Raw genomic sequence first — 22719 nt, forward strand, 5'->3', positions numbered from 1 at the left:
TTTAGTACTTCAGATAAAATAAATACCATCTGAAACACCTAGATCAGCCAGTAAGATCCACAAATAATGACAAACTCTCTTAAGTTTGTGAATAGCTGCCAAAAAAGTCTGAATGTTTTGTTTCACTTTATTGTTTTTCCTCCACAACAATAAAATCACGCTGGACAGTAATTAGAAGGGAAGTTTTAATGATCCATTTTCTTACGGCTACTTGTCCATGTTCTTTTGTGAAGTAGACAGCAACGTCTTTGAGCGCAGCTGAAGCGCAGGCCCTGAGAGAGAAAAGGCACACTTGAATGGGCAGCAATGAAAAAATATCCCCTAAAAGGAAGTATAATAATTTAAATTATCCTCCATCAACCTGCTGATACAAACGACACACTCTCAGTGTTCTTAAGGCATTGTAATCATGTTGTGGCAGAAATATGAAGCTGTATTTCATCAGAAAAAGAAAATACTCAGAGATAGGGGAATAATGTTGGTGCTGAACAAACATGGTCTAACAACAGAGCCTTGAGGAACACCACATGGGATGTTAGTTTGCCCGGATTTATGATTTCCCAGTTAGCCAAGAGAGCTGAGCCAGTTTAGATCACAAATATGATCAAATGCTGAAAAGTAAAAGAAAAGTCAAAGCAATTGTGATTCCTTTTTCATGAGCTTTCATGAGCTTTGCACTCACTTGCGGATCCTCATTGCCTCTTCGTTGTCAGGTTTAAAAAACTCAAAGTTCTTGTAGGTCTTGACTGCTTCTCTGCGGTACTGGCCCACATTAAAAACTGGTGGAAATTCAAAGAAAATATCTAGGTTTGAAAATGCACCATTCAATTAATTGTTATATTAATTAATAAAATAAATAAATATAAGAATTTAAAAGTTCACACTGACCTTTTGTAGGAACCCCGATCCAGTTTAGATAGCGGGTGAGCTTCTTGGAGATGTATGTCTTCCCTCTGGCAGGTAATCCCACCATCACAATCACCGTTGGGGAGTTGCAGAACTGAGGTACAGACGCTGATGGGAAAACGTACACCGAAAAACACAGAGAGGATGTAATTCTGGACTGGGTCACTGATTAAATATTCAGGAAATCAACATCCGTTAGGTACAATCCAGCTCGGTAGGGTTCAGTGTTGTTAGTGTCATTGGATAGTTAACTTCATTAAAAGAGCAAGAGTTACACAAGGAAACTCACATTTCTCCAAAGCAAATCTGGATTTTAGTGAAAACTCTTAATATCAGATATCAAATGCTTTGCTTCAAACTCAGATTTAATAATAAGGAAAAATAAAACCTGATCTTCAAATCACTTGTTTTTGTTATCCAAACATGATGGAGCTGGGTAAAATGTGTCACTCCTTTAGGTTCAAAAGATACCAGAGATTTACAAGCAGAAAGGTAGAAGAATGAGTTTATGGACCCTTTGCACGTGACGTCATGATCTGCCCTCTCTGCCATGTCGGACGTCAAAACAACCAATGCGCTTCTTTAAAGCCTGTCATACATTGAAATTAAAGCCACAATATTGTTCCAGTTTCTTCTTGCTTACTTTTGATAGCCTGGTTTACCTCAACATGTGTTTCTAACCTGTATTCAGAAACATCAGCGTTCAACACCAAATAAAATGAAAGTAGAGCAAACAGAAGTACTGGAATCTCACTTCAAAACTAAAGTTTTTTCACAGGACTTACATCCTCTCCTACGATTCAAGTTATATCCCATCCATGGCACCCAGATCTTCAGCAGAGGGGTCTGTGTGAGGGTTTTATGCTCTGTGGACATGGTACAGTGAACGAGTGAACGGCCTAGGTGCACTGTTCTGTGTGCTTTCCTGAAACTACATGGAGATCAGAAGATCAGCTGACTGTTGCTAAGGGAAAACACTTGGCGAATGGGAGACGTAGAGGATCTGAGGCCAGACTGCTTATCTGCCTTACAATCTGTTTCATTATTTAAAAAGCCTTATAAGAGCTGTCAAAGTCTCTTCTTTGACCTCAGACAGCAATAAATCATTTCTAATTATTCCTAATCTTTAATACTGTAAACTGCTGTGAGAGCAACATGTCCTAAGTTACACAAGAAAGAACTGCTCATGAATTCAGATGAGCACATTTGGCTTTGTTTATATGGAAAATTCCTTCAAACTACCACTAGAGGGCAGGTTACACTTTTATTTTAAAATAAGAAATGACCTTGCCAAGTTTTATATATATAAATTTGTGTGTGTGTGTGTGTGTGTGTGTAGGGGTGTTCTTGTATATGCTTCATACAGAGGACCTGTTATACCATGTTCACCCACAAATTGAGGTCATTGTGGAAAGGGAGCACCTTTTCCTACTCTGTACTTTCAAGCAGTTCTACTGCTCTCTACCAGTTAGATTTAGAAGGATGGTGTGAATTATATTTTAGTTAATTAGGGTTGGGAATAAATTAGTAATGGTTAGGGTAAGAGAAAATGTCTGGGTTGGGTATAAACCCAGACATTTATGCCTGTACGTCATGAATGAATGACATCCATTAATTTACTAAAATGAATGATCATCAATTCAAAGCATTCAGTTTGTATAGAAGTACAAGGATATGCGTGTGTGTGTGTGTGTGTGTTCTTGTATATGCTACATATACAAAAAAAAGTTGTGTTTTACCACTTTCACCCACAAACTGAGGTCATTGTAGAAAGTGAAGTTCCTCTGCTACTGCTTGGGGTTAGGAACAGATTCATAATAGATACTGTTAGTGATAATATCTAGGTTAGTCATCCTTGCAGTTATTTAATTAATCAATGGAAAGTCTGCCGTTTGATGGAAGTATAAGGATATGTAAGCGTGTGTGTGGTGCATGTTTTTTTTGTTTTTTTTTAACAGAACCACAGGTTCTTTTTTCTCTTCAACTTTCATACTTTCCTCGGCAAAGCCGGGTGTTTGAGGAAACAAATTTGGGTCAAATCACTAAAGTGGGTAAGAACCTAAAACAAGTGGAAGCAGGTTTAAAGTGACTTACACTGTTACAACTGAATGAATCAGAAGATTTCTGCCTGTTTAAATGCATACAATTTATTTAAATATGCAGCTATAATCAATCAGATGAGTCTTTAGTTTGGCTCTTCTCTTACTGAGCTGATGAGAAATTTTTTTCAGCTACTTATCTGGATATCTTTTAGCACCTACGTTTAGCGTGTTCCTCAATCGTAATCTGTAATCTATGGTTTTAAAATTCCACTGTCTGCTCGTACGTCTACTGTGAATGCTGAACCACCATAATGTCATCACTGCTCAGAATCTGTCAAACGGAAGAAACAACCAACAGGTGGTTTTAGAAATTCATGCAATTGTCAAGAATGTGTAAGTTTTACTTGTGCAAATGTAAATATGGGCTTCTCGACACACACAAAAAGTCATTCCCTCCTTTGTTTGATTGCTATGATTGGAAGAAAGATGCTTTTTATACCCTTTTATCAATCAAGCACAGAAACCACTGAATTTTGACACATTTACATTAATGTTGAACACATACAACCATTTTTTTTCTAGTCTTTACTGCAAGCTGAGATCGTTGAGTATGACTAACATTGACAACTACGTCCTACGTCTCATGTTAAAAATACTCAAACACAAAAACGGGAAATTTCCTTTCTTATTACAGGATTATTGTACCACCTCTTAAAGTCGCTGATAATATTTTGAACATTTTGAATCACACAAGTTTTTAGTTATTTTCCGTTGTTTGTTTGAGCTTCCTCTCTACTGGACAAAAACACATTTCTGTCTCAAGTTCCAACTTTTAAAAATACTACTGATGACTGGCTGATCTGACGAATGTGAAGTCAGACTTGTACAGATTAAAGTTTCTGGGTTGGAGGTTGTAAAAAGATGCTTAGCTTATGTTTTGTTGTTTTGTTGGGCTTAGTTTCTTTTTAATCCCACTTTTAAAGCAATGTTTCTTATTCATTTTTAATATGTTCTCAATGACTCTGAGAGTTGAAGCACATGGAAAAATTTTATGTTTCAAAGGAAGATTTACACAATTGTTAAATATTTTTGCTGTTCTTAAGATTTATTCAAGTTTACTCAGACTAGAAAAAGTCATCTGACGCTTGTCTTGCAGATGGATTTGGTCACGTAGTAGGCTAACTTCATGTAGAAACGACATTCAAACTTCATTTTGTAGATACGTCCGTGATCTCTTTTAAAGTGAAGACAGCACATCGATATGAATTATGGTTTGTCCACAACTTCTTTCTAAGCGACCCAAAGTTTTTAATTTTTTGAAAAATCAGAGTGTAAATGCTGCTCCGCTAGAGTGAGAGTCAGAGTGACATTTTGACCCCAAATCATTTTTTAACTCGCCCTCACGCTCACAAATATTGCATGATTGGTATGAAACTCGGTCATGACATTGATACGCATGCCTGCTCCGGTCAAATGTTTTCAAAAATTATCTAGCGCTTACGGTTTTCTTATTATTTTCTCCCAGAGCAGGGAGAGCTGCTTAGGACTACAAATACGCATCACTGTAGTTCTAACTAGTAGTTCAGTTAAAACAGAGGAGGACTGAGCTGGCCTTTAGAACTACTTGCTGCTATGGGATGTATATAACTCATTTAACTCAGTCACTGTTACACATGGGTTGAGTTTGGCCCTTTGAAATGAAGCTTACTGAAAATTTCTAAATAAAAGCCCTTGAAAATTTTTACATCAGGTAATTGCTCTTTTCGGCTTTATGTGACTGGTTTATCCAAAGCACTCTTACACATTGGATTAGTGTGGGCATTTAATATGAAGCTTACTGCAAATTTCAAAATAAAAGCCTCAATATGCCCTGGCGGTGCAATGATATCATTCTGCATTATCTGTTTCTCTCAGATTAGCCTTTTAGCTTAAATAAGCTATTACCTATTTTTCAGACTTATTAGCCATGTTTAGTATACTTAATGGAGTAAGTAAATGACAGTAAACATTCTAATGATACCCCACATGCTACTGAAAGTATTTATGCTTACATTAGCATATTTGCTCTTTTTTTTTTTAGCTAATACACTTTATCATACTGAATGTTGCATGTCAAGCTTACTTAACATTCTTGTGATTCTCCACATGCTATTGATTACATTGCAGCTTTCTTTAGCATTGATGCTAATTTTTAGCATCAGAATGTTGGGTCCAAACCCATGGGCACACTTTGGCAGGCCCCAGTTAAATTTCTTCAGGAATTTTCTAGTTCTGAATTAAAATCTAAAGGGCAGGAAGTACCTGTGTGTTCTGCTTATGAACTGCACGTAACGTTCTTTGGTATTTAACCCTTCAAGAGTTCAACCAATCCAAATGTGAACAACAACAACAAAGACTTTCATCATCATCTTTTCCTTCCCCTTTTATACAGTGGCTACAGCTGCAAATTGAGGAAAATCCATGTATTGCAATGAATCTTTTCCTGTTTTTTTAACCTCGCAAAAGAAACCTTAAGCTTTGGAGACTTGGACGATCTCAAGCGTCATCCACCCCTTAAATATTTTCTCTTAAAGTGCATTAGGGTGTTTATTACATGTCATCAAGGTAACTATGGAGAAAATGGTGAAATTTTGATTAAATTGATTATCTATGATGGACATCTGTTAACTTTCTCTGTTATTCATGCTTCTTTGAAGTCTCTACAGTAAAACAAATGGAGCCGTCATGCTCCATCGATTTATGAAGCATGACGGCACAGATGTTTTTTAAACTCTGCTGAACCCAGTCGGCCTGACCACACTAAGGTGTTACACAGTAATAGATAACTGTGCAATGACATGCTCCCTAGAAAGGGCTCACCTGCACTGTCACACCTGCGGCGCCTTACATATTCCAGTTGGGAAGGTTCCATTCTTTCTAACGCTTCCAGTGAAACAACCAGTGCACCATCACAATCACAAACAGGATCATGTGGCAGCACAGATCTTTTTAAAGACACAGACGCCCCCTGCCAATGCATTCTCAAGCCAAGCCCCGTCCTCTGTAAGCCATCACTTTCTGCGGCCTGCAGGACATATGATAGCAGCACGTGGGCTTGTCCTTTAATGTTTGCCACGGCCAAAGTTCACAATGTACACACATTGCTGGGAGAAGCAGTACTCAAAGGGAACACTGCAGAAAAGGCAAAGGGCAATGAGACGTTGACTGTTATCTCAGATTAAAACAATCAGACTGTCTGGATTTCCACTGAAAAGGAAGCCTACACAGTCTTTAGAGGTGTTCCTTTTGACAATTTGGCAAGTGCCATGCAAAAGACTTCCCATCCCTTGACCTTAATATTTTCTCACATGGTACCCACCAACTTCAATGTATTTTTTTAGGGTCTCTGTGCTTTCAAATCCAAAGAGTTACTCATGCTCTGTCTATCCTAAACAACGTAAGGCCCTGAAAATAATCCTTGTAGGGATTTTTATTGTAGAAATTACATATAGACATTTATTGCCTCTAAAATGATTAATAAAAACAGATAACTTGTAAGTCCATGGGGAGTTACATAACCTCCTGTGGCAAAGTTATTGCTAACTCTTTGTGTTACCACCCAGCCATTTTTTGATAATAACTTAACAGCTTAAGTTATTACCATTTCAAAAATCTTCCTATTGTTAAATCACATTCGACAGGCACTGTACTGTTATCTAGCTATTCCAGCAAAGCTCCAGCACATTTGTTCAGCAGGTTTTACCGCCGTTTGCTCTATACAATGGCTGCTGGAAAAGACAAATGTTTTGTTGTTGACTTACCATTCAGAAACCACAGCTGCATTCTTGTCAGTTGTGCAGGAGGCTCCACTTCTGCTTTTCAAAGATGTACAGTTGTGTAATTGCACAGCTGTTTTCATGTGCAAGTGTAAACACTGAGTTGGGGGTGGGGGCCTGGGACCTATTATCGGGCAATTGTAATCCACCCCCACCCACGTATATTGGTGATCTTGGGACACAATTTTCTTGCATAATTTTCCTTCCAATTACTCACTTATCTGTTGCATAAAATCTCATAAAATACATTAGTTGGTGATTGTGACATGACAAAGTGCTAAAACCTTCAGAAATATTTCCATTTGTTAACGCTCTTCCACAAATGTAGATATCTGTATTCTAATCTCAGGAGATAACCATCATGTGATTTACTGTACTTTTTTATCTTTTGCTTGCATCAGCGGGGCTGCACAGTGGCGTAGTTGGTAGAGCTGTTGCCTTGCAGCAAGAAGGTCCTGGGTTCGATTCCCGGCCCGGGGTCTTTCTGCATGGAGTTTGCATGCGCTCCCTGTGCATGCGTGGGTTCTCTCCGGGTTCTCTGGCTTCCTCCCACAGTCCAAAAACATGACTGTCAGGTTAATTGATCTCTCTAAATTCTCCCTACGTGTGAGTGTGTGTGTGAATGGTTGTGTGTCCTGTATCTCTCTGTGTTGCCCTGCGACAGACTGGTAACCTGTCCAGGATGGACCCAGCCTCTCGCCCGGAACGTAGCTGGAGATTGGCACCAGCAACCCCTTTAGGGACAAGGGTGAACAGAAAATGGATGGAAGGATTGCTGATGCTCTGCTTGCATCAGCAAACAGAGCAGGTTGTGTAACACGTGTAGTTAATACAGAATCTAAACTATGAATGATTGAGCCCCGATAGTTAAAGTGTGACACCTCTCTTAACATCTAAAATGCTTGGTTTCCATTCAATAATAAGAAATTCTAACTTTAGGTTCTATTTTCTTATGCAATAGTTAAAACTAGGTGGTGTAAAGGAATGTAAGAAAGTAGAGTTTCTGTTTCCCAGGGAAAGCTATAACTTGATGCAGCTTCCCAGCAGCAGGCAGAGCTGTGGGGAAGATTGCTTGTGACATGTTAAAACAAGCTTTCAAAAGATTCAAATAAAAATGGATTATATTCTCATTGCTTATTTAACAGAAAATTCCAAAACAAAGCCAGCAGCCCTGAGCAGTTTCTGGTGCAGAGCCAATAAATCTATAAAGTTACAGCATCAGCCTTCGTGGATTGGGGATATTTGTCTAGCACACCTGCCAGATGTTTCCAGATATGGACCCAGGGATTTTGGAAGCAAAAGTTACATTTAAAATATACTACTGCTTAACTGGCTTTGCATGGTAATGCCAATGAGGCTTTTATCTTAAGTCACATGATTTAAAAGATAACTAGATTCATGAGAACAAGCTGACGTTTATTACGGAGTATTAGGGTGACACTTAGAAATAAAAAAATAATAATATTAGGACTATATTCTCACTCTATCCTTTATTCTAAGGGTAGAGTGCCTACTTCGGATTGGGGGGTGTCCTGCCCCAATGGCGGAGTTGAAGTATCTCGGGATGCTCTTGATTTACCAGTCGATCTACGTTCCCACCCTCATCAATGACCCAAAACTCATGACCGAAAGAACAAGATCGCGGATACAAGCGGCCGAATTGAGTTTTCTTCGCAGGGTGTCTGGGCTCTCCTTTAGAGATAGGGTGAGAAGCTCAGTCATCCGGGAGCCGCTGCTCCTCCACGTCGAGAGGGGCCAGTTGAGGTGACTCGGCCATCTGGTCAGGATGCCTCCTGGACGCCTCTCTGGTGACGTGTTCCTGGCACGACCCACAAGGAGGAGGCCTGGGGAAGACCCAGGACACGCTGGAGGGACTATGTTTCTCCGCTGGCCTGGGAATGCCTTGGGATTCCCCCGGAGGAGCTGGAACAAGTGGCTGGGAGAGGGAAGTCTGGGCCTCCTTACTTAGGCTGCTATCCCTGCGACCTGACCCCGGAAAAGCAGAAGAAGATGGATGTAATCAATGAAACGTAATCAATTGCAAATTTATTGACGGAATCTGACTTGATGTTGTGTTTTTAATGTTGATTCTATGTTGCATTGTATATTTGTGTTGGATTTGATGTAAAGCACTTTGAAATGCCTTGCTTGCTGCTGAAATGTGCTATACAAATAAAGTTTGATTGATTTGATTGATTGGATGGATGGATGGATATAATTATAACATTATAAGAATAAAAGTGGTAGTATTATGATGCTTACGTTACTGATTTAATATTATGGCTTTATTCTCAAAATATGACTTTCTCATATCACGACTTTATTCTCACATTGTTTTTATTTTATTCTCGCAACATGACTTCATTCTCATGACATCAACATGACTTCATTCTCATGACATCAACATGACTTTATTCTCGTAATTTTATTTATTTTCTTAGTATGGCCATAATACTCTGTCGTACAAGTTGAACTGAGTTTCTTATTTTTGCATGTTTGCTGTAGAGTAGAGGTCAGCAATTTGGCAACTTAGCCTGTTTGCAGTTCATGCAAAGCAAACAGCAACCTCTGCAACTGCCCAAAAGATTGGAAAAGCTTGAGGAAATGTTGTGGTCTATTTTGTCCGTGCTGTTAGCCCCGTTAGGAGATTTCAGATTCTCAAAGTGCATGTGTGGGTTCTAACTGGCTGCTATTGATTCCCCCAACAGTCCAAAAACCTGTATGGTTTTGGTTGAGATTGTATTTATCTCAGAGGTCAGGACTTCTTGTTCCCATTAAACACACAAGTAGTTACAAAATGCAGCTGGTGCCAGCAACAACTGGAGGCTTTAGATTTTTGGGGTCAATTGCTTTTTAAATATCCATTTTCTTTGATAAATTAAATAATCTTTTTCAAAGGCATTTCTTGGTTTTATCTCAGGTTGTCTTGATCTGATATTGAAGTTATTTTAATTATCTGAAATATTTAAGTGTGACAGAAAAGCAAAACAGAGGTAATTCATATGCAAACAGATATAAATGCAAATTAATCATTAATATGACTTCTTGGTCACTTTGTGGTAAATAGAAATATTAAGCTGGATTTTCCATTTTATAAATGTTTTGCTTTTGCTTATTAACCAGTCATGTTTACTCATTTTATAATTGGTAATTGCATGATGTTTTTAGGATGTTTATGTTTTTATGATGTAAAGCACTCTGAACAACCTTGTTGCTGAAATGTGCTATACAATAAATTTGAACTTGATTATTCACAGTACAATTTTAACTTTGACACTTGAGACAATCAGTTTCGCTTTAGATTAGTGAAGAAACACTCATCTTCGTTTTAAAAGACGTCAACCAGTCTTGACTATGATGTCAGTTCGACAATCATGTTCAATTAATTAGAATGAGGCTCATTTTTATATTAAAAGTACCTTTTGAAAATTGAAGCTAGTAAACTTTTCAATACGGCTACATTAATGTATGAAAACAGTTGTTAAAGTCTGATTTAATATTCAAATTGCGAATAAGTTTTTATTAATTGTAAGTGGAAACATCCTCATAATTAATAAGAATAAAGGCTGCCAAACATCCATCTAGTTCCTGAATTAAATTGACTTTTCAATAATATTCTGATTTATTGAACAGGTTTGTAAATTAAGCTTTACTCTTAGAGAAAAATGATTTTTGACCCTGCAAATGTTAAATTTATTGATGCATTTGAGCAAGACTGCACAAAAATGGAAAAGCAAACAGGAGAGAACAGTTTTATATTTGCACTTTAGAGAGGGTTTGGTGGGGGCTAGTTAAAATATGCTTACATGCAGTACCAGCCTACTGGGCAGGTTTATTTAGGAACATGAAGTTATATATTCACTTGCATTCACCCTACAGCTGAATGACGGTTGCATGACAAGGGCAGACATTTTATTGCCTGTAGTTTGGATAAGAATTGAAAGAAACAGAAACTACCAAGGCTGAAGGTGAGAATCAGTTTTATCAACCTATCAGATTTTATCTTACTGCAGATAATATTGCATTTCATCATTTCAAAGATAAATGTTGTAACATTTAATAAGACACTGATTCATTTTTTTTTTTACTGGCATGCTGTACTTTCCCCTCAGACTTGTGCTCATTTCAGTATTGAAGGAGCGCAGGCCGCTGCCTACACCTTTGATGTCTTTGTGTTTCACTTCGTAAAACCAATCACGCATGTGGTTATGTATGTCCTGCATTATCAAACTTGAAAGCAAACTTTCCAACTTGATGATATACGATTTGTTTTTATCTGCATCTGTATTTGGGTCTGTGAATCTTTATTTCCTCATTTCTGTCTGCCTTGAGAACATTTTGTGCTGCACATATAGCTTGTACATGTGGCTGCGGCAAACGTGCACACACACTCACACAGAAACCAAAGTGCAATGAAACATAAACAAGACCATCTTATTATGTTGCTGATTACAGGATGTGGCACACATAAAACCAACCAAGCAGAGAATAGTTGTAACAGAGTTGAGACAAAAACAAGAAAAGGTCCAAAGTACACAACAAGCAGTAACTGGTGATTGTAATCTTTCACATTCAGTAGAGAGATCTGTTGATTTAATTGGAGGAGTTGTCTGGACTGCTGGAAAATCTGCTAAAATAACAAAAACATTACCTAGCAGGTAGGAATTTTATAAAAAGTACCCTGAGATATTTTTGTTAGTTTAAAATATGTTAAAGATTTGCTGTTGTATCAACGTTCCAAGCCAGTCAGATCTTCTGGTTCAGGTCTACTCTATCTCTCAACAGTCAGAAGTAAACATTGAGGGCTTCAAGGGCTTATTTACGCTCCGCTAGTCTTCAACAAACTTCCAGAAAACTGCAGTATTTTTTCCAACTTGTCATCGTTTTCTCTTACTTTGCTACTATAACTTAATGCTTTTTGCTGGTTTGTCATTTTGTTTTCCTTCTAATCATGTAAATGATTTTGAATTGCCTTGTTGCTGGAAATATATGAGATAAAATTGTCTTGCCTAAAGTAACAAAGTAGCTGGAGACTATAAATCAGTACCACCACTTTTTAGCTTTTAAATTGCCTGTGTTTCAGACATGTTGGTCCTTATCATTTAAAACTGAGTACATCGTAAAAACCTTTTGAAAAACACACAAATAAACATAACTTTCCAAGCTGAAAAAGAAATAAAAAACATTTAAAACATGGAAACTTGGTCCCATGGATCTAAATTTATAGTATTTTTTGGGGATCAGATGTAATATAATGTAAATTCACATATAAATGGAGTTTATAAGACGACATGTTTAAGTATAATTCTGGACAAAAAACTTATTTGGAGGCTTCATATTCAATATATTACAAATACAATTTCAAAAAACTATTGGAATATAGTTTAAAATAAAATATTTAGGTCTGTTAACATTTCAACATTCTAAAGAGAGAAGTAAAGTAAATATAAAAGTATTTCAGCTATTGGGGTGAAACTGGAATGAACTGAATGATGATCTCAAATTATGAGCTATTTTAACTGTTAGGTAGATACATACAGATGTATAAGTATTGTGTAAAGATATGTATGTGATGTGAGTATTTTTTTTATTACCAGTTTATAAAAAAGCATTTTATTAAATTTTTTGTAATGTAAATTTACCAAAATTAAGTTAATCTGAATCTGACATTATGTGTCTGTTTTACAGAAATGAGTCCAGTTCTGGTGATCCTACTCTTGTCTGCATCGCTGCTGTCTACTGGTGACGGTGGAAAAGTGTTGGTTTTCCCAGTGGATGGGAGTCACTGGCTGAACATGAAAATCCTTTTGGAGGCGTTACATTCTCGGGGACATGAGATAACGGTGTTCCGCTCCTCAACCAGCTGGTACATTTCTGAATTTTCCCCCCTTTACACGTCCATTACGGTTAACCAGGAGCAGCCCCAAAACATCGAGAGCCAAGAAGTCATGACGTCCTTCCTGCAGAAGTCTCTGGAAATCCGTCGGGATGAAGGAACATTATGGGCTTTTTTTCAGTTTTATAGGAATTTGTTTGATTTGTTTGGAGAAAATCAGAAGGGTGTAGCAAAGATGGTCACCAGCACCTTTGAGAATGGGACTCTGCTAAGGCAGCTAAATGAAACTGGATATGATCTTTTTCTGACGGACCCTGCGTTCCCAGGAGGCGTGCTGCTGGCACACTATCTCAAGCTTCCTTTGGTGTTGAATGTACGCTGGATTCCTGGTGGAGAGGGTCACTTTGCTATCGCTCCTTCTCCACTGTCCTACATTCCTGCTGTGTTCTCCCGTTTCTCTGACAAAATGCACTTTTTACAAAGACTCAACAATATTATCTTTCAGGGCATGTTGGTCTACATGTACTACTATGTCGCAAATCCACCATTCCAGGTTGTATGTGATAAATATTTTGGAGATGACGTGAATACCTTGTCTCTGATACAGGCTGCAGATCTCTGGTTAATGCGAGTTGATTTTACCTTTGAGTTTCCTCGCCCCACCATGCCCAACGTCATCTACATTGGAGGCTTCCAAGGAAAACCATCCAAGCCTTTGTCATCGGATTTAGAGGAGTTTGTGCAGAGCTCTGGTGAACATGGAGTAATTGTGATGACTCTTGGCACTCTGCTGAGTGACCTTGGACCTGAGGTGTCAGAAACCTTCGCAGCAGCATTTGCCAGCCTCCCTCAAAAGGTTTTGTGGAGACATATTGGTAAACAACCAGCTGCTTTAGGGAACAACACTATGCTGGTTGAATGGTTGCCTCAAAACGACGTCCTTGGCCATCCTAAAACCAAAGTTTTCATCACACATGGAGGCACCAATGGCATCTACGAGGCCATCTACCACGGCGTACCAGTTCTAGGCATTCCACTTATCTTTGACCAGTATGACAACATCATCCGTCTGAAGGCACGAGGTGTGGCTGAGATAGTCGACGTGACCAAAATGACTGTTGACTCTCTGAAAAGTTCTCTGAAGTCCATTTTAGACCCAAAAAATTCCTACAAGCAGAATATGGTCAAACTATCACAGCTTCATCATGATAAACCAATGAAACCTATTGACAGTGCTGTGTTCTGGATCGAGTATGTCATGAGGCATCGGGGTGCGCCACACTTGCGCTCCGAGTCCTATAAGATGCCCTGGTATTCCTACCACTGCCTGGATGTGATGGCATTCTGTTTAGCAATTGTGTTACTTTTCATTTTGTTGATCTGGGTTTCCTGTAGAACCTGCTTTAGCAGTTTGATAAGAAACAGGAAGTCTAAGGTTGAATAGAGGGAGTGATAATACATTTTGTTGTAGGTGATCAAGAGCAGGAATTTACAAAGTGTCACCATTTAAATTTTCTTGAGATCACTGTTTTAAACCACACAATATGTCCTCTAAATAATATGGTGAAAAACGTTTTTAACTCAAATACCACAGCATATACCTGATGAGACCATTTTTGATACTGCAGTAACAAACATTTACTATTACTACTAGTAATTACTACTGATCAGAAGATCAGCAATTTTTTTTGGTGCGATGGAAACATTGAATTGGAATTGGTAATTTTCCATTACCCGTCAATGTCTGCTATGAACCAAAAGCAGAAAAACATGAGCAAAGAGCACCAACACTACTGCATATCACATTTATTATTATTATTATAGCAAAATACAAAAAAATGAAAAAGGGATTGACTAGTTTTATTGTTGTAATGTGTCTTTCAATATGACACTTGAAAATCTTAGAACTTACTCAGGTGGTCGTTGTTACAAAGAACATAAGATAGTCGTTGTTGCTAATTTTATTGCCGAATGCTTTTACACAGACATGCTGTGCGGTTAAACTGTAAATAACGTAAAAACAAAACATCAATACTTAGTATTGTAATATTCAATAAACAATCTCAAACATAGTTGTAAGAGCTAGGATTGACTTGACTAACTGGTTACAAGGCGAAGTTTACACAGCTAGCATTTGGCTAATTAGCTCTAGCAAATTTACCGACCTCACGCTTCGAACAGATAACAAAAAGTCATATCTGCCCACAACTAACAGCATTAATAAAACTCTCCACGTTGGGCAACGTGGTGAGTTGCCCAACGTGGTTTATGGTATATTCAGCTTTTTAGCTTCAGTTAACCGTATGACAGTCTCAGTGCATTACTGGCCTGCCATAAGTTTCTTCTCTCGTTTTACCGCCCCTCCTGTCCCAAATGCAAAGCAACTACAGCGCCCCCTAGTGGAATGGGAGGAGTGAATCCAACAGTCGTTATGAAAGGTTTAAGAACCGCTGCACTGTGGATGAATTATTTCTGAATGTCTGTAAATAACAACAGTCACTGACTAGTGCTGCCTAAACAATCAAAGACTGCACTAGTTTTTGCTCAGTTGCAAAATACATGTCTACGGACTTTGATTCTTTAAAGAGAGAGCAAAGGATTGGAAAATAATATGCAACAAAACTTCCAAATTTAGTAAATTTCCATATCAACAATGACTACTATCTTCCCAAAGGTCATATGAGAATCTTCTAGTTTAGCCATGTGCTTCCACATGGCTAAACTAAGAAATCTGTATATAATTCATTATTTAAATATTACGAGACCATAACTTAAATATTGTTTGAGTTGATTAATTTGGTTAAAAAGGCAGTTTTTAATTCTCAACAGAATGAACAGAATGAATACTTTCAAAGGTTTGAAAGTCCAACATGAATCTATTGCTGCTAGTGCAGAAAACATTAGTAAAGCAGAAGTTGGTAACAGGAAATAATGTGTTTTGCATTATCAGATGGGAACAGCTGCTTGACATCACAACAAGCATTGTTTAAAATAGTGTGCTCTTGTTTTAGAAACACTTATAGTTCCTGGAAGAAAATAAACAACAAATTCTATTTCTACACAGCTATAATTTCCAGTCAGGGTGTGCATGACTACTTTATCTGGAGGAAGAAGAGGTGAAGGCAGAGTTTTAGCTCATATTCGGGATGTGACACAGTGACACTGACAGCAGTTCATGTGCTATCTTCAATTTCATTTACTAACTAACGTGTTAAATGAGATCATACTGTTCGAAAAGTAAAGCTGTCATGAGCTGGAAAAGTATAAACGTTATTCTTTGCTTTCAGATATGAATATGAATGTTGGTCCTATTTCCTTAAATTATTAGTCACACCTGGTTTGCCATCTAAAGAAAAAATACTTTGCTTCTAATGAACTGGCAAAAAAGTTCTGGTACCTGCAACATTTCTAGAGAAATGCTGCTTCTTATAGCAACTGAAACCGTGCCGTTTATACATTGTACAAGGTTATTATTCTAAAGTAATAGGATTCTCATTATTATTCAATTAATATTCTAGTAAACACTGAAACCGATTTGACTTCATTTCAAATCTATTACTTTCATTCTTTGCATCTGACAACATAAGAAAAATTGAATCAAAACAAAAATTTTACAGAAATGTACAAAATATCACTTATTATATTGAATAAAAAAGATAAATATCACACTTCATCTGGTTCACTCGGTGCAACCGGCACAGAGCAGAAATTTGACGTAAACAATCGACTGAACATCTGTTGACCTCCCTGCAGCTGCTCCCTGAGGTGAGCCCCCATGTCTTCATAAACGTGGAGGTAAACCAGCGGGTTGAGAGCGCTGTTCAGGCTGACAAGACCACGACTTGCCTGACGCACACTGAAAAGTGCAGAATCCCAATCAGGGCAAATTCCCTGATTAATCAGAACTCTGGAATACATGCTGAGGTTCTTGAAGACATGGTAGGGTGCATAACAAAGCAAGAAGAGAAGAATCAAAATTACCAACAGCTTCAAGCTCCGTCGTTTCAGGTCCTTGTCAATCGTTTTTGAGCGGCAGACAACCAGAGTCACGTGTCCGTAGCTCCAAATGGTGATAAGGAATGGGATGCAAAATCCAAATGACGTCCATATGATGGAGTAATTCAGGTAACTCTTCATATGTTCATTTGAGGTACTGTCAAAACATTTTTTTCCCCCAAATGTTTTTGGGTAGAACATGTCTGGAAAACTTTGCGCACCCACTAGAATCCAAACAATGAGGGAAATAACCACAGAGTGAGTCGTAGTTAATCTCCCCATCGTTCTCATGGGATGGACGATGGACAGGTACCTGTACACACTTATACAGGTGAGGAACCCGATGCTGCAGTACAGATTCAGGTTGAAGCAGAATCTTGTTACCAAGCAGAATCCTTCTCCAAAGATCCATTTGTTTCCTTTAATGTGATACACGATCAGAAAGGGGAGAGTGAGCAGATACAAAATGTCTGCTAGTCCAAGGTTTAGGACAAAGATGTTGATATTTCCCAGTTTCCTCCAGCTGCGCCTCAAAGAGTTCAATCCCCATCCATTAGCAATCAGTCCAACAATAAACACCAAGATGTGAAGAATAGGCAGTATTGTATGTTCAAATAATTTCTTATCTGGTTGACGACAACCGGTGTTGTTCATTTTGTCTTCCAGAAACAAGTGATCTCAGCCCTTCTCCTGCTCACAGATGAAAATAAACCGAAAGGAAACCTGCCGTGAATAACTTCCTTTTTGAAGCCCTGCCTAGTTGTAGGCAGAGTTATCTGTGCATGTGGGAAAAAAACAAAACAAAAAAAAAAACTACAACATTCTGTCCACACCTATCTGGAGAGTCTTGTTATCTCAGTTTCAATTCCCCGTTTTTTATAATGAATGAGATCTGGATATGAAGTGACAAGGAAGTTGAAAAGAATGCAGTTCATAGTTAGAAATGAAGTTATTCTAATACAAAAAAATTACAGGAACATTATTTCATTAGGGCAAAAAAGGTTCTCAAAAAAAAAAAAAAAAACACAGTAAGGAGCTTCTTCTTTGTTTTTGAAGAGATCCAATGCTATACTGCTTCAATACTTTATGTTCCAAAGATTTTCAGTTCAAAGGTTAGAAATTGTTTTGTCACTCTGCAGTAGAGATTGCTTGTTTTAAACATATTTTTTTCCATTAATCTGGTTTGTTTATAATAATTGCAGCTTGAGGCCTTGTCAGGGGGGTATCCATGTAATACTGAGCAATACTTTGTGTTTAAACCGAACTAAACCAATTTAAATCTCACGTTAATTCATGAGATTTGTTTTTGACCTTTCTTCCAGTTGGATTGAGTGTTTAGTGCCATCTGGTGGCGATGGAAATCATTACACTAATCTGGTGTTTACATGTACATTTGTTGATTTTTAAGCAGTTATTAATTAAACAAACTGTCCTCAGACATATAATTATTTATATTTATATGCATCCACATGTTTTTGCCCAAGAAAACCAGATTCTGTTGTGAATGCAATGCGGGTTTTACATTTGGCAAAATGGAGAAGTAGAGAGAGGGATTCTACCACCTACTGACAACATGATGTTGGTTATGCTTGAATTGTTGGATCAAAAACTCAAGCATAAAGGCGACTTCAATCAGAAGAAATACTGTGATTACTTATTGACAGCTGGTAAGATGTCATGGAAACATCAAGGAGGTAGCCAGCAGAAAAATACCAGAAAATACAAAGTCTACACAGCTCTTGGGTTTGCTGTGAAGGCAAGATGGTGTGAAATTTTCATCCATTCCGATAAGCTAAAACATAAGCAATATTGTCACAAATTTTGAATAAAAACGTCTTAATAAAAAGGAATACGCTAATGAAGGTCAATAGTAACCAAAAACACAATTTCTACTCATGCAAAAGGGATTTTTTGGACAAAAATGTGAAGAGTAGACAGTATTGTATATTCAAAAAACATACATCACTGTATTATCCTTTAAAGTATTCCATCAAAAATAAAGACTATTAGGAACAATAAAATTAGTTAAATCTTTAACATGCTTTTTGGCAACATAGCTGAAAAAAATGCAAACATCTTTGACTTCAAACCTTAATAGAAAATAAAATAAAATCACCTGAGATTGACCAATTGGTAGAAGTACACATAATTCAATATGTGTCCTACTAGATTTAGTTTAAAAAATATATGTTCCATAAATCATTTATCATGCATTTAACTGTGTAAAAACAGAACACATTTCCTGATTACCAAAATAAAAACAACTGCTACCTTAATATCATTTTTAGCTGCGTAAATATGTATGCAAGTCTTCTGTCGGCCATAATGTTTAAAGTATTTTCGTAGTTGCAATGCCGCATGAAGTCTTGTCTATTCAGAAAGTGGATCTGTGTCTCTTTCTCACCAGCTTTGCCCTGAACCGATAACAGGGTTTATACAGAAATCCTAGAGTTGAATTTACTACTTTTTACAACCTCTGTAATGTTTTTACTACCCACACAAAATCGAGCCGATTAATCGGTGCTGATTTCCTTAGTTTTGGGAGATCGACCGATATTTACAAATGAAGCCGATCTTATCCTGCTCTTTTCTACTTCAGTAAAGGTATAAAAATCAGCCAGTGTGCTCTTCTGCTCTACAATGAGAGGTTTGACCGATGGGTCGGTCCACCAGGTCACATCTCCAGGTTTGCAGGTAATGATAGTCATCCCACTGTTACCAACTCAACAACTTTCTTGGCTATATTTAGTGACATTTCAAACAAACAAACAAACAAAAAAAAAACAGTATTGGCTAAAATTGAAATGGGCAGGTCAGACTTCTCAAAGATTGGTAATCTGCGAGAAAACAGTAATCGGTGCACTGAGCCATGTAAGACAAAAGTTACCTGAATTAGGGTGACCAGATTTGGGTTTCTGAAAAGGAGGACACTTTTTTTGTTGACGAGAGACAATAAAAATATTGTGTCTCGTTACTGACCAGTATGGAAAGCAAAGCTGCCTTCTGCTGCAGTGACGGCTGCACTGTCTGACTTTGTCACAAAGAAATCTGTGACTTTAGCCGAAGAGCTTTCGCCTCTGGCTGCTTTCGCGTGCTTTGCTGAATTCACGTGCACTTGCAGGTCGTTGGCACCTTTATTTGCCACAGACACATTAGTGCCTGCCTTACATGTCAAACACTCCGCCTCATAGGGATCACGACCTTGACGAAAGCACGGGAATCTTTTCTTTAATTCCTCCGTAAACGTACACTTTCGTTTAAGCATTTTTGCCGGCGGACACACATGTGCTACCGCCTGTCACACTTAAGGTTTAACTAGTCTAGCGGCTGGTGTACAAGTCAACTCAGCTATCTTTACTTTTCCCACACACTCGCACACATAATGCAACATGATTGGATTTGGGGAGAAGGGCGGGACTAATTTGCCATACAAAGAAACCTGGAATGGAGTAGTGGAACGGATTGGCAATGTAATCACAATGCACTGTAAGCTATGTAATGTGTTTTGAGGCAGTTGACCAAAATCCCGGACGATTTTTAAATTTCCCCCGGACATTTTTTTAGGTCTGAAAAGTAGAACATGTCTGGGAAAAAGAGGACGTCTGGTCACCCTTCTTGAATCTACCCGACATCCTTACAGACTCTCCACAGCCAATCGGCCTGTACGTCCTCTCAGCGTGCCCGTTCTCCACAGCCCCCTGCCGATGCAGCCACTCCTTCTGCTGGTGTGCCTCAGCATCAGGGATCTAGAGATCTGGGTGATTTTCAGAGGAACCAGCTTTGGTAGCTCTTCAGAACTGCGCTGTTCCATGCTGTTCGACTCATCCACTGCCGTCGGGTGAACCCTCTCAGGGGATTTCGTCTTCTCCTTCGCCATAGGCTGGCTCTACCACTCTCCCCAAGGCTCCTTCGTCGCCACCGCCTGCCAGGCCCTCGCCAGAGGTTTCATCCAGACCTTCTGCTGGGAGACCGTCACCATTTTGGAACGGTTCCGGAACCTCAGGTTTTTCCCTTGTAAGCCAGTGGGGTGGTTTACGAGATTGAACTTTTTGTGTTCGACTCTATCCCTCCGTCCAGCGCCCCTGTCCCCACCCTTTTTGGGAGTCTGGTAGCAGCCGTTAAGGGGGGGTACTGTCGTGATCTGCTCCTGTTTATTTTACCAGTTTTGTCTTCTTTACCCCTTGTTTCTGTGTGACTTTCATTGATCGCCATCAGCTGTTTTCTGTTTGTTCATTATCTCCCGCCTATAAACTCAGATTTGACAATAAGGAAAATAAGACCTCAGACAGCAATAAATCATGTCTAATTATTTCTAATATTTTATACTGGAAACTGTGTGTGTGAGAGAGAAATGTGTCCTACTAGTTGAGCAAGTAACACAAGAAGGAACTTCTCATGAATTTAGATGAGCACATTTGGCTTTGTTTATATGGGAAATTCCTTCAACCCACCACTAGAGGGCAGGTTACACTTTTATTTTAAAATCAGAAATGGCCTTGCCAAGTTTATATATATATGAATTTGTGTGTGTGTGTGTGCATGTTCTTGTATATGCGTCATACAGAGGACCTGTTATACCATGTTCACCCACAAATTGAGGTCATTGTGGAAAGTGAGCACCTTTTCCTAGTCTGTCCTTTCAAGCAGTTCTACTGCTCTCTACCAGTTAGATTTAGAGGAATTTCTTTAAAATAACAAATTGCCTTGCCAAGTTATATATATGTGTGTGTGTGTGTATGAGGATGCAGAAAGGGCAATGAGAAGTTGACAGTTATCTTAGATTACAACAATCAGACTGTCTGGATTTCCATTGAAAATAAAGCCTACACAGTCTTTAGAGTTAAAACATTAACTATAAGGACTCTAAAGAATTAAAATATATATTTTTTTAAACTGCAGCTTGGAAGCTGAAATATCAAGGTGCAATGCTACTCGACACACTATTGGCTGGTATTTGCAAAGCAACCAATCCAGAAGTGCCATTATTTTCTTTGACATTGGCTGTACCCTCTACAGTTGAAATAAGTGACACTGTGGATCTCCACTGTGTGTGTTAATGCATATTGAGATGTAGTTGTTATTTGAATTATTAAAGGGGACTGCATTTTGGTACTTTTCAATCTTTCATTTACAGCAAACAGAGGAGGTTGGGAAATATGTTTAGTTAATACAGAATCTAAACTATGAATGATTGAGCCCCATAGTTAAAGTGTGATGCTTCTCTTAGCATTCTCAATAAAGTAGCATCGACCTGATCTAAATTTTGTGTGGTTCCTATTCAATAAAGTAATAGGAAAATGTAACTTTAGGCTCTATTTTCTTATGCAATAGTTAATCACTAGGTGATGTAAAGGAATGTAAATGTCATCTTCAGGATAAGAAATCAGAGTTTTTGTTTTCCAGGGAAAACCAAAATTTGATGTAGCTTCCCAGCAGCAGGCAGAGCTGTGGGGAAGATTGCTTGTGACATGTTAAAACAAGCTTCCAAAGAACTCAAATACAATGGATCACATTCTCATTGCTCATTTAACAGAAAATTCCAAAACATCCAGCAGGTCTGAGCAGTTTCTGGTGCTGATTCATCAGCAGATACAATAAATCTATAAAGTTAGTGTATGACCGTAAGATTTTATTCTCATATCTTTATGACATTATTCTCATATTATATTGACCTTATTCTCATACGCATTTATTTTTGTGGCATTCTTGTAATTTTAGGATTTTATTCTTGCAATATTGTGATTTTATTTGCATGTTAGTTTTTGTTGTGCAACTATTCTAATAATTTTTCCTTGTTTTATAATTGATAACTGTCTGAGGTTTTTTTATGTTTATATAATGTAAAACATTTTGAACTGCCTTGTTGCTGATATTGAAGATATTGTGATAATGTGAAATCACAATAACTTCAAGTTCAAATACAAAACATTTGAACTTGATTATTCACAGTATAGATTCAACTCTGTCGTTAACCCTGGAGACAGTCAGTTTCACTTTAGGTGAGTGAAGAAACATTCATCTTTTTACTTCCTACATTGGATTCTGACAACACCATGCAACTTCAAGGGATGTAACATGCATAATACTGATTTGAATAAAATAAAACGTATTTTAAAATAAAATA

The 22719-nt window shown here is 38.0% G+C and overlaps 3 protein-coding genes across 8 annotated transcripts in view; 1 reads left to right on the forward strand and 2 right to left on the reverse strand.

Moving 5' to 3' along the window:
* LOC122835012 (6-phosphofructo-2-kinase/fructose-2,6-bisphosphatase-like) overlaps nt 1-22719 on the reverse strand; it is an 80708-nt gene that overhangs the window by 7649 nt on the left and 50340 nt on the right. Inside the window, exons 1-5 of one of the 6 annotated variants that reach the window (XM_044123701.1) lie at nt 6749-7217; nt 1692-1772; nt 889-1014; nt 683-779; nt 206-272 (exon numbers count right to left, since the gene is read on the reverse strand). In XM_044123701.1, coding sequence (XP_043979636.1) covers nt 206-272; nt 683-779; nt 889-1014; nt 1692-1772; nt 6749-6770 — 393 coding nt within the window. In that variant the 5' untranslated portion in view covers nt 6771-7217. Of the gene's footprint in view, nt 1-205; nt 273-682; nt 780-888; nt 1015-1691; nt 1773-5807; nt 6676-6748; nt 7218-16580; nt 16702-22719 lie in introns of those variants that run through there. The other 5 variants (XM_044123691.1, XM_044123728.1, XM_044123709.1 and 2 more) reach the window with 5 other exon arrangements.
* Nucleotides 10502-14174, forward strand: LOC122835120 (UDP-glucuronosyltransferase 2B17-like). Its single transcript, XM_044123880.1, has 2 exons — nt 10502-10731; nt 12452-14174. The coding sequence occupies exon 2, from the start codon at nt 12454-12456 to the stop codon at nt 14041-14043; it is 1590 nt and encodes a 529-aa protein (XP_043979815.1). The 5' UTR covers nt 10502-10731; nt 12452-12453; the 3' UTR covers nt 14044-14174.
* On the reverse strand, nt 14434-18489 carry LOC122835077 (P2Y purinoceptor 1-like). The gene has a single exon (XM_044123812.1). The coding sequence runs from the start codon at nt 17247-17249 to the stop codon at nt 16263-16265; it is 987 nt and encodes a 328-aa protein (XP_043979747.1). The 5' UTR covers nt 17250-18489; the 3' UTR covers nt 14434-16262.

This window comes from Gambusia affinis, linkage group LG01, assembly GCF_019740435.1.
Source record: "Gambusia affinis linkage group LG01, SWU_Gaff_1.0, whole genome shotgun sequence".
Taxonomy (NCBI): domain Eukaryota; kingdom Metazoa; phylum Chordata; class Actinopteri; order Cyprinodontiformes; family Poeciliidae; genus Gambusia; species Gambusia affinis.

Excerpts from the sequence above, each read along its gene's own strand:
- LOC122835120 (XM_044123880.1), top strand. The coding sequence starts at position 12,454 with ATGAGTCCAGTTCTGGTGATCCTACTCTTGTCTGCATCGCTGCTGTCT.
- LOC122835077 (XM_044123812.1), bottom strand. The coding sequence starts at position 17,249 with ATGAACAACACCGGTTGTCGTCAACCAGATAAGAAATTATTTGAACAT.